This window comes from Pseudoliparis swirei, chromosome 3 (assembly GCF_029220125.1).
Source record: "Pseudoliparis swirei isolate HS2019 ecotype Mariana Trench chromosome 3, NWPU_hadal_v1, whole genome shotgun sequence".
Lineage (NCBI taxonomy): Eukaryota > Metazoa > Chordata > Actinopteri > Perciformes > Liparidae > Pseudoliparis > Pseudoliparis swirei.
In genome coordinates this window covers 18719076-18737778 of record NC_079390.1, presented here as the reverse complement: position 1 = coordinate 18737778, position 18703 = coordinate 18719076, and the positions used below count along the sequence as shown (strand labels likewise).

Sequence of the window (18703 nt, the reverse complement as noted above, 5' to 3'; positions counted from 1 at the left end):
ATATAGATGGAGACGTCACTCGGTTTAATCTTTGTCCGTCTCATCGTTGGAGCTCAGGGTGGTGCCACCCTCTGGGCTCACGACAGCAGCACTGGTTGGTTAAAACAGATGGAGGTGTTCCTGGTTTAGACTTTGAACACCTTCTGATGGAGCTCAGGGTGGTCCCACCCTCTTGGCTCACGATCATCATAATCAGTGTGTGTGTATGTTGTTCTCCATCTAAAGCAGGAGCTGTGCAGTTTCTGCTATTGAGGTGCTGGTTTCTTTAATATAATAGAAACTAAAAGGCTTTGAAACTATCTGTTGCTTTCATAAACAAGTTCTTTGACGGTGACAGGTACGGTTCTTATTAAATCTCAATTCTACAACTGAGCGGTCAGGGTGAGGTCAGAGCCAGGGGTTGTGTCATCTTCTGGCCGAGGTCAAGAAGTGTTTGTACCTACAGTATCTGTGCTTCTTATCCAGCAGTGTCAGTATGTTCCAAAACATGTGGGTGAGCATGAGTATGTGCTGTTCTCTCTGGTCAGAGCCCGAATGCCAGAGAAGGACACAAGGTTTGGTGCTTCGGGGCCTTAATGCAAAGTGAGGGACATGGGGTACTATGTATGTATTTTTATATTCTTAACATGTCTCAGAGGGCTTTGCAATCTGTACAAATAAGACATCCCTGACCAAGGACCTCACTTCAGATCAAGAAAGACTCTCAAAAAACCCAGAAAAAACCCCTTACACGGCAGAAAAAAGGGATTAATCCTTCAGGAGAGCAACAGAGGAGGATCCCTCTCCAGGATGGACCGAAGCAATAGATGTCATGTGTACAGATGAACAGCGTTACGGAGTTACAACACATTCAATGAATATGACAGGAATTATTGATAATGAGTAGTAGGCATGGACCACGATCCAGATAGCCACAATCCGTGAAACAGAAGGAGGTAGAGAGGAGGGGCATCAGCAGGGCCAAGGAGGAACCCCAAGTCGTTATAAAAAAAACCTTTAAAATGTCTTTAGTTTAAAAAGGGCAGAACAATCCCCGCTGCAACAATCATCACTGGAACAAAATTAAATTACAAAAAATACAAAAAAACGTAAATGAACCTGGCGCACCTTCTTTCATATGCTCTCAAGGGGCAAATTCAATGTGTGCCTCATGGTGCTTCAGCTTATGTCTGCATTTCATACATAATTCCACCGCCAACATGCTGTCAATTCAATTTGAAGGAGGAAGAGGAAAGATAGTGGGAGGGGAAAAAAGCAATTTCAAAGCTTGCAAATAAAACCTGTGGGAATTACCTCGTGTCTGTCTGCTTCCGTCTTTTTCTTCATTTCTTTCTTTCAATCAGACTTTCAGAGGACAGAAACACACGGTGCTTTGCATATGATTCTGTTCAATAGAAAACACCAGTTTAAATGTCCTCGGTGTCGTGAGTTGGTTCTATATGTTTGATATGTGAATAATTCAGTCACCCTTCTTTCCCATGAGCTCATGCTTCGCACCGTTCTGCCATGTTTACTTCTCTCCTGCCGGAGAATGTGGCTCTGGTTTGACAGATGCGGTATGAAGAGCATTTCATTTCACACGTCCTCTAGATTCATGTGTTGAATGTAACTGTCGGGTAATTGCATTACATGCTCGCTTCGTGCAGTCGGGTAGTCTGTGATACAATCGTGTTTCTCGGTGGCCGCTCAGTTGTGCCTCTCACTTGCCTCTTGTTCGCAGTGGCCAGCATGTTAAAACATCTTTCATTATACTCCTTACTCTTCCGAAAGCAGCACAGCTACACTCTTCACATCTTCAGGTTTCTCATCTCCTCAATCGGTGGTCAGTGGTGTCTGCTTTAAAACACCCAATGGCTCTGGTGTGGAGATACCTTTGCTGTAATTATATCCCCCAAATTCCTTTCCCGTTGTCTTGTTCTCGACACATGCAGATTTCATAATCATGTTTGCACCATCGGAACCAAAAACGTTGCCCGATATGATGAACTCAACAGTCATCCTTCCTCCCCCCTCTGTCCTCCAGGATCCCGACCCAGGCTGGAGGATGCGTCTCCCCGGGTCGTAGAGCACCCGTCTGATCTGATCGTGTCCAAGGGCGAGCCGGCCACCCTCAACTGTAAGGCAGAGGGACGGCCGACGCCGATGGTGGAGTGGTACAAAGACGGCGAGCGCGTGGACACCGACAGGGAGGACCCTCGGTCCCACCGGATGCTCCTACCCAACGGCTCCCTCTTCTTCCTGCGAATCGTACACGGCAGGCGAAGCAAACCCGACGAAGGCGTCTACGTGTGCGTAGCGCGCAACTACCTGGGCGAAGCGGTCAGTCGCAACGCATCGCTGGAGGTGGCAAGTAAGTCTTTCATGGTTTTGCTCTTCAGGCTCAAGTTCTCAGTTGTGTGTGTGACTGGGACGTCTTTCTTTCTGAGGGTCCAATTTGAGTTTTAGACCTTCGGAGTGAGGACCTTTTGGCCGATTGTCGCTTGTTTAAAGGTTCAAACTTGTTTTAAGCTTCAGGTTAGGATTATGTAACGGTTAAATTGGGGATTAGGCATTTAGGGCCTATTCAATGTCTTATTTTCCCCCCTATCCCTCGTTTTTAAGAGTCCCTTGCTTTTCTCTTGACCCTCAGAACAGAGTTACAAGGGTTAGTGGTTGAAATCTACCTCTATGAAATGGGACAACCCTAATCATTCAGTCAGTAGTCACTGGCGTATGTCAAAAAGCCAGTTCATGACAGAAAACCCAGCTAAAGGAGCGGTAACAACTTTGCTGCTGGACTTCAGTCAAATTGTTGGCGTTCAGTGTCATCAGAGGGAAATGCAATGAGTGCATTGAAACCATATGGAACTAAGATTATGTAATGCTATCATGATTTTTAAATCCTTATTACCAAAGAGAATTGTAATGGTTACAGGTACTGGAACCCAAAAGCACGACAAACAGAGGAATGCAGGAGGAGGCTGTTTACTTAATCTTTCAGGCAGGGTCAAAACCGGGTGGTCAGTCAAACAGGGCAACAAATCCAAAAGGGGGCATGCAAAAATCTCAAGTCAGGTGAACAGGCAAATAGGGTCGTAACAGGCAGATCAGAACTAGTACAAGGAATTCGCTGGAGAGTTTGGCAGTGACACACAAGACAATCTGGCAGAGGACAAGTGGAAGTGAGGGAGCTAAATAGTGAGGGACTAATGAGGGGATGGGCTGCAGGTGAGAAGGGCGTGAGGACCAGGTGAAGGGAATGAGGGACTAACGAGGTGATCAGAGGCAGGTGAGAAGGGCGTGAGGACCAGGTGAAGGGAATGAGGGACTAACGAGGTGATCAGAGGCAGGTGAGAAGGGCGTGAGGACCAGGTGAAGGGAATGAGGGACTAACGAGGTGATCAGAGGCAGGTGAGAAGGGCGTGAGGACCAGGTGAAGGGAATGAGGGACAATCAGGTGAGGATGACAGGATCTGGAATGACAGGAGAGTTAATTAAATGTGTAAGCAGGATGAATTTAACTAGGAAGGTGGGGAATTCGTGACAAGAATGACCACTTCACCCTAGCCCTCCATGTGAACGAGCAAATTGGAGGAGTGGGGCTCAGTGGTGGGGGCGAGGGGTGTACTGGGATTTGGCCCTAGTCGTGGTCAGTGAGTGTCCTCAAAAAAAGAGAAGTGTGTGTGGCTGCAATTGAACTGGAAGACAGAAATGGAATGCTGCTCTGTGCTAGGACATGGGAAATGGCAAAGGACATAGAACATGTGACTCAACCGAGACAGTAAAGACTTTGTAGAGGAAGCGTAGAGCTGAGGACACAACACCAACACAAAGAAACAGTGTGTCATGCAACACAAGTCTGTGTACCGGCAAGTGAAGATGGGTGCTCGTCCGCATATCAGCTGTCAGACGTCCTGTCATGCATCATGTTGCTCCGGCAATAAGAAACGCATTCAATCACAGATCGTTTCAAATAATAATGAGTTGGCCGCGGATACAAAAGCAGAGGCAGCTTCAAAGGGCTCCCAGGTCTCTTATCGAGGCCATTTCTCGGCTGAGTTAACTTAAGACGCCTCCCCCTGACCTTGTTGTCAGATCTCCTGGCAGTTTGCACCCCCTTGCATCCCATCTCTTCCCGCCCCAGAGAGCCCGGCCTCTGTCGTGTTGTGACCGGGCCTGTGAATGTAGATGGATGACAGCGAGCTCCTGCGAAGAGATAACAGTTGTCGCCACTGGACAGAAAAGAACAAAAAAACACAATAAAATATTCTCGTAGGTCGGGTAAGGAAAGGCCACTGGTGTGTGGCAGCTTCTCTCTGGCAGATGATAATCAGACACCTTGTGATTTCTTCTTCTCTCTCCATGACAAGGCTGCTCGTGAACACTGGCACTTTCGTCAAATGCAGATCAGGCCAATTAGATCTACCCGCCCTTTATTTTAGTTAGAATATCATGATGAAGTATATCTTTGTTTTGACAAGAGCAGCTGGACTACAAGCTACACACTGCTGAATTATGCACGATCATTATGTTGATGTTGACAGCCCTGTCATTCAAAATCCAGAGCGTCTTTATCTTCTGTACTGTGACTCTTCCCCAGTGAAACTAAATGTTTTAGCGCTGTACACTTGCAAGAGGGATTTAAGTCACATCCTTCACATTTGATTGGACGGATAAAAAGTGGGCGGGCCTAGAGTGTCTGTGTCTCATTTTGTAATGATGTAAACCTCTCTGAACACACAATTCTAAAAAGTTCAAAATGAGAATGATGAGGGCCAGTTGCTCAGGTGAGTGGAATGAGCTGATTGGACGGCAGATGAGGTTAACGGGGTCTGCGATGACAGGAGGGTCAGTGAGTGACCAGGCTGGTAGACCCAGGGCAAAGAACACGACACATGGTCACACCGCAATATTTTTTAACATTTTCTCGAACCCCTTCACTCCTGCCTCCCCTAATATCATCCTCCTTTTTAAAACAGAACCCAGCTCAGTATCACGGGAGAAGCTCAGGTGCAGAGGAACAGGCTGGACTCCAGTTGAGTGAAACAAAAAAACACTTTTTACTGAGAAAAAGGACATAGGCAAAGCTGGTCATCGGCAGATTGGAACATGAACTATCAAAGTACACTGGGGGGCCGACACAACATTAACAGGGTGTTGGACACAAATTTAACGTTACACTCAGGAATTTCTCATCGCAGCAACACAAAGCAGGCGAAAGCAGCTGAAGATCGTTCCCCTTTATAGAAAGTGTGTGAGAAACACCTCCCGGACAGGCATCATATTTTCCTGAAAGGCTCGAGCCCCTAACTTAATAATGAGGCTGAATTTCCCCTGATGGCCTCCACAGGAAAACAGCCCATGACTCATTCTCCATCCTCCTTCAACTGCCGGGTATCTGCGAGGTGTGCTCATCACCTTTTGGTACCTTTCACTTCGCTCGTGATATAAGTGATGACATTATGTCAAAACATTATTACTGCACTGCTTTCACTTCCACTTTAAGCTACCGTCCTCCTAGGAAGTACAAATCTCTGCATTAATATATTCAGAGTGCACCTCCCAGATGCATTCAATTATAACCAATATTGTTACCCTGAATTATATGAACAGAGCCCTGCTTTCACTTTCACAAGTCTCCTGCGGCATGGCTCAAGATAAAGCATCTCGATTCTGGGCCGACATGAGAGATTACACAGAACAAAACAGTGGCCAGTGCCAGCTTTAAACCCCACCCCCCTTCCCAATCCCCCCCTTTCATGGCACCGAGGGGGCCGGAGATAAGGCCACGGGCACATAAGCCCGCCTGGAGCTGCCAGAGAGCGGGCGCAAGATGTCGCTTTGTGGCACGGTGTCACTTGGACGCACCGAGGGCAAACGGAGAGGGAGACGAGCTGTGTGTCGGTGTGTATATTTGGTATCTGTTTGGGAGCCAACACAGAGGGAAGGGTGGAAGGTTTCGGGAGGGTTTAACCCCTCACGGTCCATCTGCCGCAAGCAAGTGGGCAGTCAGTGCTGGGCAAGGCCACTGAGCCGCAGTATGGAGGATGAACTGGCAGGACTGTGCGCTGACAAACAAACCGGACTGGAGTGTTTGTCTGGACGCGGCAGTTGAAGAGCGAGTCGTGAAAGTGAAACGAACACAACGCGAGGCAATCCCTCATCTGAGTTGTCGTTCTGAAAGTGCACAAAGTTTGTGTTATCCGTCCTCTTGAAGATTAAACCCTTTGTGCAGGTGGCGGTAAAAATAAACTAAACATTGAGCAGTTTCTTCATTGAGGAGAACTTCTGCTGTAGTCTGATCGTACTTCAGTAGCGAGGACCTCGCACCCCTCCCACCGGTCAGCGGAGTGTGGGCACAGGTCTGCACCTTGTCCTGAATGTAGCGTTGGCCAGTGGGAAGTTCGCTTGACCCGCCCGACTCTGCCTCTGGTACTCCAGTACCCTCCTGGGAGAATGAGTTCAGTTCATAAACGGCGATTGTCGGACCTCAACTCTGATGTCAGACTTCTTGTATTTAATAACAACGTCCTGGTTATGTGTGTCTTTGCAAGTTGCCTATACAGGTTGAATGAAATGATCTGTTTGAGATTAAAATTGTGATGTGGTAATCTAATACTGATACTGTTTATCCGTCACGTTAATATGGCACACTGATTAAAAAGATCGTTGATAAATGCCACATCACTATGACACCTGTGCCACTCGTGACGAAAATAGTCAAATTAAGAATGATGCACATACTTATTGTATGCTGGGAATCATTTTAGCGTTTTTAAAAACTTCTCTCACACCAGAAGGTCACAGTGTCCTTTCTATAGCACGGACCATTAACAGTGACGCAGTGAGTTTTAATACACATTACATTCATTCAGAATGCTTCGTGGGCTTCATGCATTTTAATTGAGATTGTCCCACTAGAAGTGTGCGTGCAAACCAGATCTTCCTTCACAATTAGCCCCACACTAACTCATTAGAGATGGTTCTGCTTAGTTACATCTGGAACAGTTCCCGCTTATTGTTAATGACGCGTTTGCCGAATGGGTGTTTGACGCATGAGTTCTTTCAGGCTTCAGTGGGTGGAGCTTAACCTCGCATATGGTGGGGCTGGCAGCTTGCGGTCGTTCTTTTCGCGTTTTCTTTTCAACAAACATTGTTGAAAATGACGAGTTTTTAGAAAATGTGCGTGCGGAGATGTGTCGCCTAAAGTGATACGGTAATCCGGCTGTGAGTGTCGCTGTCATCCGGCGGTAAGCCGCGACGTTCCATGATCTCGCGTTACGGATGGATGCCGTCCCACTTTTACGGAGCTGTTCCTTCCAGGATTTGTCTTTTCTGCGGATCGATCTTGTTCGGATTCACGCATTAAAAGATCTACTTTGATCTTGAAAACGTGGGCCCACAAAGTTCTGTGCTAGGAGCAGGGGCCAATTCATGTCAGAGGCATAAAAGTCAGTCAGCCACTGGGCCAGACACCCCCGGGTGGGGGTTTGACATTCAGAGCGACTTCTTCGAGTGTTTTATACCTTTGACGTTTTTATTATTCCTGCTACGTCCCCAGCGCCTGGCTTTATGGCTCATGAATATTCACGCTAACAGGGGAGTGGAGGAGGTGCTGCTTTCTCTAAGGTGCTTGGGGGGGGGGCGGAGTCAGAGGCATTTTAAATGAAGCTGACTGGGATAGAATGCCCCCCAGGCCAAATCAGCGCCTTGTTTTTTTTCTTTTTCTTGCTGAGGTCGTTTGGAGGTCGGGGCTTCTAGTGTCGAGACTGCAAGATTGCAGCTGCCTCGTGGAATTTGGGGGAATAAACAGGTGAAGAAGTGATGAAACTCCCAGTCTTCCTCCTTCCTTCCACATCTTTGTGACGGTGGTCCGGCCAACTTTCTCAACCGTCGTAATCTGAGACGCCAGTGTGGGAGAAACAGCTGAGCAGCACTGTCGCAACTCCTTTCCCTTTTTGTCTCCTTCACACACACACAGACACACACACACGCCCACACACACACACACGCCTTTCACACTGAACCCCCTGTGCACAAAAATGGATTTCAGGGAATTATGGACTTGGAGTTGGAGAAAGGATTTTGGGGGTTGGGGGAGGGGGGGCAGTTTGGTGTTTGGAAAGAGTTATAGTTAGGAGAGAAGCGTCGGCTGCTTGGCTCTGATAAAAGAGATGAAGTAAACCCCCACCCAGGGCTCCAGACTAACTTTTTTAACTAGGAGCACAGTCGCTCCTAACTTAAAATGTTAGGGGCGCAAGCAGAAAATTTAGGGGCGCACTTTTTCCTGGGTCAAAATGGGTCTTGGGTGGTCCCAAATTTTTTTTTTGCGCGCACCTTCTATTCATGCAGTCGAGCTATTGAGTGCGTGATCAGCAGCTGGCCGCTCTGCCGTGATACGCGCACACAGGTGAGCACACCTCCTTGAAACATACTATTGAGAACATATTCGCTGACATGAACCTGATGAACACAGTTGTTTTTTGTTTTTCAACGCAGACTTTTTTTGCCTTAGGCGCTCGGGATTTGTCATAGGCGCTCGGAAAACGGCTTAGGCGCGCCCAAATTTTCTCTGCAGGAAAAACCCTGACACACTATAAATCGACTTGCAAAGTTTTCCCATCATTTTACTGTATTACTGATAAATAATTTGACAATATACAATCTTATGCCTGTTTGCCTTCATGAACTGCAAAACATTCACAACAGAGAACTCTTCAGAAGTTACTGTATTGAGTTTAAACATATTTGAAGAGAAAACATACCTTGAGCATGTGCATGTTGCACTTCGATGTGGCCAATCAAAACATTTGTTGGTTTCTAGAGATGCACCGATCAGGTTTTTGGTGCCGATCACCGATCACTGAAATCAGTATCTGCCGATCACCGATAATACCGATCACCGATCACTGAAATCAGTATCTGCCGATCACCGATAATACCGATCACTGAAATCAGTATCTGCCGATCCGATAATACCAATCACGGTGTTGATTGAAGCATTCTATTTATTGTGTAGCATTATTGCCTAGGACTATGAGGAAATACATATATAAAGCAACTCAAACATTAAAGAAATTACCGATTTCTTTAAACATTTAGAACTTTTACTTTGAAAAATTTCCTAATTGATACATTAAAATTGTTTGATTGCTATTGTAGGGGATTTCAGATATGTATGGAACACATCTGCATCATTCATTTCCTGGAACTCTTGGGGAAATCTATATACAGGACTTTTCTTAACATACAAAAGACTGACTAATTTTTATAAACTCTTCCTTGGTACAGTAAACATTTTTAATGTTAGCATAATTTAAGCTAAATCTCAGAAAATATCTATAAAGATACATCAGTTCATTGTTTACTTTTATATGTTAGTGTATGATTTGTCGACATCTTATTTTGATAAACGGATGTTGTTTCACGTGGTTCTTTCCGCTAACTTTGCAAAACCGGATGTTGTCACTTAAATCCTTCCGCTAACGTTATCAAAACCCTCGCGCGCTCCAGATCGAATGCGTTTACCGTGAACATCAGTCTATAAGGGCTCAGACATGTGAGAGTCGGCTGAGTTGACCCAGAGATTCAACTCGGGGGACGGGGACGCCGCTCGGTGGTGAGGATCCCCTCGTGGACCTCTCACTCTGCGGCCAACGCCCTCGTGTCTCCGCTGCGGTGCGCCTCTTTTCACACATTAGCCCCCCCCCTCTCACACACAGGCCAGCCTTCTTCTTCGGTTTTCGTCTCCTTTCTTCTTCTTCTGGAGTTAATGTCGGTTAGCAAACCAGTCATTCAGGCATTACCGCTAACTGTAGTGGGCTGAAGTGTAGAACAAGTTTGTAAACAACAAAAATATTTAATAACAAAAAAAAGAAATCTGCTAATTTACTGGTCGCGCATGCGCGAGTTGATGAAAAATTTACTCGCACTGTGTCTAATTTTAGGCGCAAAATGCGACCATTTGGTCGCAGTCTGGAGCCCTGCCACCAGCTCCTCCCTGCGCTGTCCGTGCACTCTGTCCCTGTTATTAACCCCAGCGGTGTGGAGCCATATGGGCTGTGATTGGAGCTCGCCGGTGCATGCGGTCAGACACAGCGGAGAGCAGTCACACTGACCTGTACATCTACACACACCGTACCTGCAGGCTGCGGCTAAGTGAGTACTGACCTGCTGTCAGCTTCTGCAGACACCTGTTACTGGGGGGAACACTGGAGTGTGTCAGTGTTGCTCTAACCAGCAGGTGCATGTTTTTTTTATAAAGTCCCCTAAACTCATGCCCTGTTTCAAAAGATTCTTTCCCTGGAAAATCCTTAATCCGCAAGATGAAGTGCCTCTCGTCCTATTTGCCTAAACTGCATAACTGATATTTGTATCTTCAAATCTGCTCTCAATGAGATGCTTGTAGCTGTTGGCCTGCTTTGAATGAGCTGATGTTATCTCCTCGGCTGTTGCGAGACTCGCGATTCTATCTGGTTTTGCATTGTAATCCTTTTTTCCCCGAGTCTGTCCGTCACATTTTTTGGAGAGAAAGTTAACCTGCGCTGCAACCCACAATTTAAATTTCTTCTAATTCCTCTATAATCAGTCCGTAGATGGCTTTAATGAGCACCGCTCACATTGTTCATTCACATCTATTCACACAACTCTATGAATTCTAGCCGGTAAGGAGAGCTCCGTTATTAATGATTCATCCCCTTATCGATGCATTTAACCACATCAGCATCATTGCCGCTAACATTGATTACAATACATTTGTGGATGCCAGTCAGTGAGCGGTGTAGCCGTCCCTGCATCTGCAGGAGCATGACCATGTTTCCCCCAGCTGTCCGAAGCACTTGGCCCTTCGGATCCATTTGTCAAGTCTCGTTCCCCCTGCTGCCTCCTGACACGTCTGCTTCCGTCCAGCGGAGCTCTGGACGTGTGCGTGCTCGTGCTTCATTGTGTCCGCGTGTGAATGGATTTTGTGTGGATATGCATTTGACCCGCGGAGCCAGGAGGGAGCGATGCAGTGACGCCATCACCTCTCACGCACTCGACTCTTCGTTCCCAGTTGCTCGACGCTGCTTCCGTCTCCGTTCGCGAGCTCCCGAGTTGTGCTCGCGCTTCACTAATGGGATTGCGGGTCTCAGCCACGTGGAGGACAGAGACGGTGGCCGTTCTGGTCTGAAGCGAGGAGGGTCAGATGGCCGGCGTGAGGCCACGGGCCTTTGGCTTAACCCCCCCCCCCCCTGTATGATCCGGCCGTCTGGCAGTCATTGAGCTGGACCCACCAGCCCAACCCTCCTCCAGAGGATAGCCATGAATTAATTAGACCACACTAAAGGCGAGTGCGACCAGTGTCCTGTGTGTGTGTGTGTGTCTCTGTGTGTGTCATAAAGGGTCAGTAGGACAAAAGCAGAAGGATGAGGGGTGGGGGTGGTGGGGGGGGGGGGAAGAGGCGTTGACAACAGGTGGTCTGAGGAAGAGCTTTAACCACCTCCCCCCCCTTTAACGACATGCAGCACAGGGGCCACGGGGGCCGGGGAGAACAATAAAGGCCCCTTGCTCCAACCGTTAAGTCCAATCCCCCCCCCCTATTATCTATGTGGGCTGCTGATCACAGGCGCGGCTCTGTGCCCCCCCCCCCCCCATTGGTCGTTTCCTGGAGTTTTTTTGTTGCCCATGTTCTGTCTTTGTGAATGTGTATTCATATTTATAAACTCAAACAGACGGCAACATGTTACGTCCTGGGGACTATGGATCCATGGATGCACCAGCAATGTTTGGGAACTTCAACATGAACCCATTTTCATATTTTAATGGACAATAAAACTAAAAGAATGGAAACAATAACATATTTTTCTTTTACGATCCACACCATAAATATTTAAGGTGTTTTTGTATGCTGGTTTTTTTAATGCTGTAATGAATGAGCATTCATTAGTCATGGTCTTACAGAATGAGGCCCCTGTTTGGGCCCATTGAGGCCAACAATTGCCCTCTGGCAAAACTACACGAGGGGCCGAGCGGTTGCGTTGCCTCTGGGTACAGATTAAGAGAAAGAAATGCAAACCAGCGAGTCCAGTTGGAAGCCTCCTCAGACCCACAGACAACACGCAGCAGTTTGTTCTGCTTCAGCCTGGAGTTGTGACGTTGCAACGGGAAAGGAATCACGCCGGCGCTTATTTGCGCAAGTGCCAAAGTGGGACCAGGGTGAACCTTTTTTCCCAGACTGCTTTGCATTCTGCAGCAGCACCCCTGCTGCAGCAATGTAGCGGCCTCTTTGAAATGAATGAGGAGCCTGGTTTATTGTTAATGCATTGCTAATGCGGGCCTGAATGCGCCCAGAGGGGGGCTTCACGATGAAAGGCAGCCAGTAAGACATCACCAGAGAAAGTAGAACAAAAGCCAACCGGAGTGTGATGAGATGCAACGGAGAACTTCTCTGGATGGAACACAAATAATATACACCGTGGCGGAGGCAAATGGCAGACGGGTGAGCACTGTGTGTGTGTGTGTGTGTGTGTGGGGGGGGGGGGGGTCGAAAGAAATCCATCAATTCATCAAATAGCTGGAGGAGCAGGACACATCTGGGGGGGTTTCGGGCGTCGTTAATGACGGACAGGCCAACGTAATCAATACAGGGCGGATAAAAGGAATCAGTCGAATGGAATCGAAGCACCAATACAGGGCGGATAAAAGAAGGAGGACATCAAAGCAACAGAGGGTGAAGGAGCTGGTGGGCCGGTGCTATCGAGCAGGACAATCAGACGAAGGGTTGCCGGTAAACGGACCCTTCTGAGAATCCCGTTGCTCTGTGGACGGCTCGTTGTCGGCGTCGAACCAATCCGTGGAGTTGTTGTTGCATCATCAGCTCCGTACAGTCGCTGCAGGACGCTCGGCTGCCCTCACTGGACAGTTCACAGGGCTTCATGCCGCTGCTTCACGTAGTTCTGGAACAATCCAGAACAACTATTTGAGTCCACTTTTTCTGGCGATTGGGAAAACTTCATTAGACAACCAGTTCCAACCGGTTGGACTTGTTCTGGTCTTTTTTAACTCATTCTCGGTTTTGCCAGCTCCATTTAAATTATTGGGCAATTTCTTCATGGTGGTTGGATGAGTTACTTTATTTTGGTTATTTGGCCGGTTATTGTAGTCGCAGCAGGATAACTGGCTCCAGGAATTGGACATGCCCTCATTGGTTTCACCTTCCCGCATGGCTGCCCTCGAGCTACCACTGTGGCGTGCGGCTTGATTTGATGAAGAATGCGGTTTCTATCAAGAGAAATTGGTTTTTAAAGCATTAAAATGCCGTCCTTTGATAGTGATAGCGGGGCGAGTCGGCACACGTGTGGAAAGAGAGGAGCAAGTAGTATGCGGTTTGAGCCGAACCATTAGGGGCATTGGAAGCCATTTTTTCAACTGACTTCAACATTGATGCTGCATCCAATAAGCACATGCTGGAAAATTAGTCTTTGAGTGGCAGAAAATATCAGTGTGTTCCAGATCACTGGTGGTGAATTTTAAATGAGCATTATGTAAATTGACACGGTTCCTCTTGTGCATGTAGATAAGGGGCTTACGCTCTTCCCGTGTATGTGGAGGACTACAGTTTACTGCAATCGTGTCAGGAGCAGCATCCCGAGCGCTGACGGCATGTTTAACACGACGTTCTGCTTCATCTCTAATGTCATCCTCGCTGGATGTGCTTTCAGTCTGGACCTAATCTGTCTATGGAGTCTCACCTTTCCGATTCTTTGACCGGTAACGGTAAAGAGACTTTCACATGCCAGAACTCACCTTTGGGACGTTGCTGTCGACAGAAGCGCTCGCCCTCGAGTATTTGGTATGGACGACGTCATCCTGGTCGCCGGCTCTTTGAGGGCTAAAAGTTATTCCAGGGGGATTTAGGTATATTTGACCTGTCTGCAAATGGTAAATACGAGGGCAAACAGCTGTGGAAAATGCTTATTGATTTCCACTCGCGTGTATTTGTACAAGATTCATTTCTCCTTAAGCCCCCACCCCGACTCTGAGTTATAAAAGGTCAGCGAATGGGGGCTTAAGTCATTCAAGTGGAGCTAAATGGAATTTTCCTCCAAGATCCATCTGTTTTTGGAGTTTGTTGACAGGGTGGAAAATTGGAACTGTTGCTCTTCCCTCCCCCTCTCTCACCACCAGCGCAGGGGTATGAACAGGCCCAGCACCCTGGCAGGGTGAGACGCGTGCTGGGTACGAGGCCGAACACGAGGCCCGGGCCATCTGCCGCAGCTACGCGGACATGTGAACATGTCCGGGACCGTTTGACAGGGAGAGGCGCAGCGTTTGGTTGGCTGGGGCCAAAAGCCCTGTTAGCAAACAGGGGCAGCTGAGGGGTCGGGGGTCGGGGGGGGCGGGGGTCATCTGACACGAGCAGACCGGCTCTCTTCCAACTGGAAGACGCCGATGTCAGACAGACCAGTCCCCTTCTTCACCGCTCTGGCCCCTCACCGGCGTCAGCAAGGGGTGTGTGTGTGTGTTTGCGTGTGTTTGTGTGTGTGTTTGCGTCTGTGTGTGCATGTGTGTGTTGCTCCCCCCGGCGCTTCACTGCAGCCCACTGATCCTTATTAAGTACGGATGGGTCCAATTCAGAGAAGAATTTCCCCACGGGGATCACTAAAAGTGTACATTTCTTTCTTTCTTCCTTATTAACTCCGCATCACACTGTTTTATGTGGTCCTGCAATGGCTGCAGGAATGATGCACTCGAGGTTCCCTTGGAATGTGCGTTTGGTTAGATGCCCGGGATAAACTCGCGGTTAACCCTTCGACTGAAAATGCGTCCCAGTGGCGAAATGAGTCCACTCTAGAACTCGAGTCCACCTGTAACTCAGCGGAACAAGATATGCCCGAGCACTCTGCGAACAGGCGTCAGCCTGGGTGGAGCGGCTGTGTGGTCGTGGCGGTGTTCCAGGAACAGGTGAAATGATTCACTTGGTCCGGTGCGGGTCCTCCCTCCTCCTCTCTCCCGGTGGATCGCGCTCATTTCTCTCGACAGCGTTGTGACAAAGTGTTAAACGGCCACGACTTTGTGTTTGGCAGCGCTTCATTGAGGGCGGGGGGCCAAACCACCCTGGTGGTGGAGTGGAATTCCTGGAGGAGCCCATTGGCCCCGCCCCACTGCAGTGGTCAATAACGTGTGGCCTTGTGCGTGGGGGGGGGGGGGGGACCCATTGTCTTTCGGCGCCTCTGTTCTCCTCGAGGTGTCTCTGGTTTTCCAGATGGCTGAACTACAGTAGCCTCGATTGGAGGGTCGGCTGAGGGCAGATCGTGGGCAGTCGGGTCCGGGGGGGGGGTGAGGGGGCAAAGGGGAGGGGGGGGGGGGTTTGCCTGACAATGGGCTCAGCGAGTCTCAGCCCGCTTCTATAGGCTGCACGACGTCGGCCATTACTAGATTAAAGTAATCCTCTTTTCAGGGCCAAACAATTGCTTTATGAGCTGACCACACACCTCGATAACGGCATTGTTGTCAGGGGGACCCTCGGGGTCCCGGGGTGGGCCTGAAGGGGAGTGGAGGTTTGTCTCCTTAGCAATGCCATGCATACGTTACCTCTCCTTGTTTCACCTACGCACGGGACTTTTTTCTTTAGTTTCATGGTGCAACACACACACACACACACACACACGCGTTTACAAATGTCCACGCTGCCCCCTCCACGCCACATGTTCCCTTTACTGGACATATTGCCTGAACTACAATCCGATTAGTTGCGGGTCTGGATGTGCATGTTTGTAAATCCCCCTCCTCTTCCTCCAGCCTTCTTGGCATACTGTCCAGATTAGATTTTTTTTTCTCTCTGAATCTCTCCACTGGCTTGTTTTTGCCAACAACAACAACAACAACAACAACAACAAAAAACATCAAACTGCAGTTTCATCTCCTCTGTTCCTCACTTCCTAAAGGCATGGTGCATTTCCACTGAGTGTTTTTGCTGGCAGATTGTTCTTTGTCAAAAGGGCATTACGAGCCTGTCAATCGCCTGATTATTTATTCAGCTTTACAAGGAGCGGGTTGCCGCTCGAGCTGAATTAAGTTTGGTCAAACACAGCGAATATTTCATGACTAGCCGGGGTCATGTGACGGGACGTGGCGTGTTTCTGCCTCGACGCGGCGGTGTCCGTGAGAGGCGGACGCTCCTGGAACAGAGAGCTGCCGCTCTGCTCGCTCCCTGAAGGATAAATGCCACTTTCATTTCACAAGGAGACACAACATCTCCGTCTAGGAATTTATGATATCAATCCCGGGATAATCTTCAGTCCCTCGCTTCTTTCATCACCTTTTGGAGTGAAATCCTCCACCTTGCGAAAAGATGATGGAGCAAATACACAGCTTCATTAAGTTGATAGATTGGACATGGGCTGATTACGGAACAACCCACTCACCTTGACTGTACTTTTCCCCTCTCAGAGGTCGCAAGCCTTTCGCCGTTCTTCATCAGTAGCCATTAGGAGGCTAAAGGGAGGGGAGATAAATCCTCAGCTCGGCCTTTTCATCATGTGATGTTATTGATCCACGGTGGGGTCAGAAGGCAGGGTCAGGCGGAGTAGGGAACACATCATTGCGTTGCCCCGAGGTCGCTTGTGGCGCTGACCTGGGCTCTCTGCTTGAAGAACGGTCCTCTCACCGGCGGCCGGCCCATTGAGATCCTTTGACTTCCTTGGAGGAACACTGTGAGCCACAGTGTGACTTTAAATCCCAGAGAGTCCAGACTCTGCCGACTTTGGTCTGCAGGTTGTCAGGGGGTCGGGGGAGTCCTGTGTATCCCATCAGGTGTTACAGATGAACAAATTGTCAGAAAGACACACTGTGGAAAGCATGATGACATTTGTTCATGTTTTTAGCCCAATATTTCATTGTTATTTGCTTGATGACAGAAATGTATATTACTTATACACTACTGTTCAAAAGTTTGGGGTCATCCAGACAATTTTGTGTCTTCCATGAAAACTCACTTTTATTCAGCAAATGAATTGAAAATTGAATAGAAAATATAGGCAAGACATTGACAAGGTTAGAAATAATGATTAATATTTGAAGTATTAATTTTGTTCTTCAAACTTCAAGCTCAAAGGAAGGCCAGTTGTATAGCTTATATCACCAGCATAACTGTTTTCAGCTGTGCTAACATAATTGCACAAGGGTTTTCTAATCAGATATTAGTCTTCTAAGGCGATTAGCAAACACAATGTACCATTAGAACACTGGAGTGATCGTTGATGAAATGGGCCTCTATACACCTCTGGAGATATTTCATTAGAAACCAGACGTTTCCACCTAGAATCGTCATTTACCACATTAACAATGTAGAGAGTGTATTTTTGATTAATGTTATCTTTATTGAAAAAACAGTGCTTTTCTTTGAAAAATAAAGACATTTCTAAGTGACCCCAAACTTTTGAACGGTAGTGTATATACTCGTTTGTTGTTTTTTGTTGAAGCTCTGGCTTCACTGAGCCACACATTGCAGATGCATCTCCAAGATGGATACAATGTTTGAGTGGACACACACACACACACACACACACACAGGGCCAACATGGCATGCCAGAGGAGGTTTGCGGTGGATTAGCCTCAAGGTTGCTGGTTGGGTGAGCACAGCACCTGGCTCACAATTGGGATGGGAACCTGCCGCGGAGGTGAATCCTCCCCATGCTGGGAAATTGGAAGGATTTACATGCAAATTGTTTGTGTGTGTGTGTGTGTGTTTACAGTAGACCGGTTCTATCCGTGCTTGTGCACATACCTTCTGTAGTAGCAGGTTAATGGGGGGGGGGGGGGGCGTAGAGGCTTCGATGTGAGGAGATTTTTCCTGCCTCCCTCTTGACTTTAAAATCTGTCTGTTTCAATCCAATGGGTTCGGCGTGCCTCCAGCTGGTTCTGCTCTCTATGAGTGTGTGTGTGCGTGCGCGCATGACACAGGGAAGGAAAGGAGAGGGATGCGGATCCGGCAGGATGGATGGGAGGTCAGCCAAGGCCTTCGAAAGCTCACCACTCACATATGCACAAAGTACAGCGTGAGGCTCGTTGACTGAACAGTCATTAATCATTTCAAAAGGACCAACGATATTTCATCTTTAATTATCTTCTCCTTTATCAGTGTCTTGATGGAACTACCTGGACGAACCAGATAAACCTGCACACAGTACTTGGTAGAATGACCAAAGCCGCGTCATGGAGAAGTCAAGGATCGAGGGCTGCAACTAACGACTCTTTGCATCGCAGTTGTGTGAGTTTACCAAAGCTCAAGAGGACGTCCTTAAACTCCAAGTTCATCACTTTACTGTCTTAGAGGAGTAACACAACCAAACTATTCACATTAAAGAAGCTGGAATCAGAGAATTTGGAGAAAAAAATCACTTAAACGGATTCGGAAATTATCTAAATAGTTGGGAATTCTTTTTAGTGGTTGACAACGAATCAAATAATCTTTTCAGCTCTAAAACACAAGTTTTTCTTTCTTTTTTTCTTTTTCATCTACGCAACCAAAGTAATAACATATTTTCATCTCGAGGAAATATTGGGTGCAGCCCAGAATCCACAGGAATTCAGTTGTTATTGAACACTTCTCCAGGACATGAAGTAAATATACAGCCAAGGCGGGCAGAAATGTGACCTTTGGGTAGCTGGATTTATGCCTGAGGCAAAGAGTAACTGCAGCTGTAGACACCAACAATAAATATATACTGTATATATATATATA

At 47.7% G+C, this 18703-nt stretch overlaps 1 protein-coding gene across 7 annotated transcripts in view; it reads left to right on the top strand.

Moving 5' to 3' along the window:
* Positions 1 to 18703, top strand: part of robo3 (roundabout, axon guidance receptor, homolog 3 (Drosophila)) — an 89541-nt gene that overhangs the window by 13044 nt on the left and 57794 nt on the right. For 5 of the 7 annotated variants that reach the window (XM_056444216.1, XM_056444208.1, XM_056444198.1 and 2 more), the window contains exon 2: positions 2024 to 2350. In XM_056444216.1, the coding sequence (XP_056300191.1) occupies positions 2024 to 2350 (327 nt within the window). Of the gene's footprint in view, positions 1 to 2023; positions 2351 to 10050; positions 10138 to 13628; positions 13900 to 18703 lie in introns of those variants that run through there. The other 2 variants (XM_056444233.1, XM_056444243.1) reach the window with 2 other exon arrangements.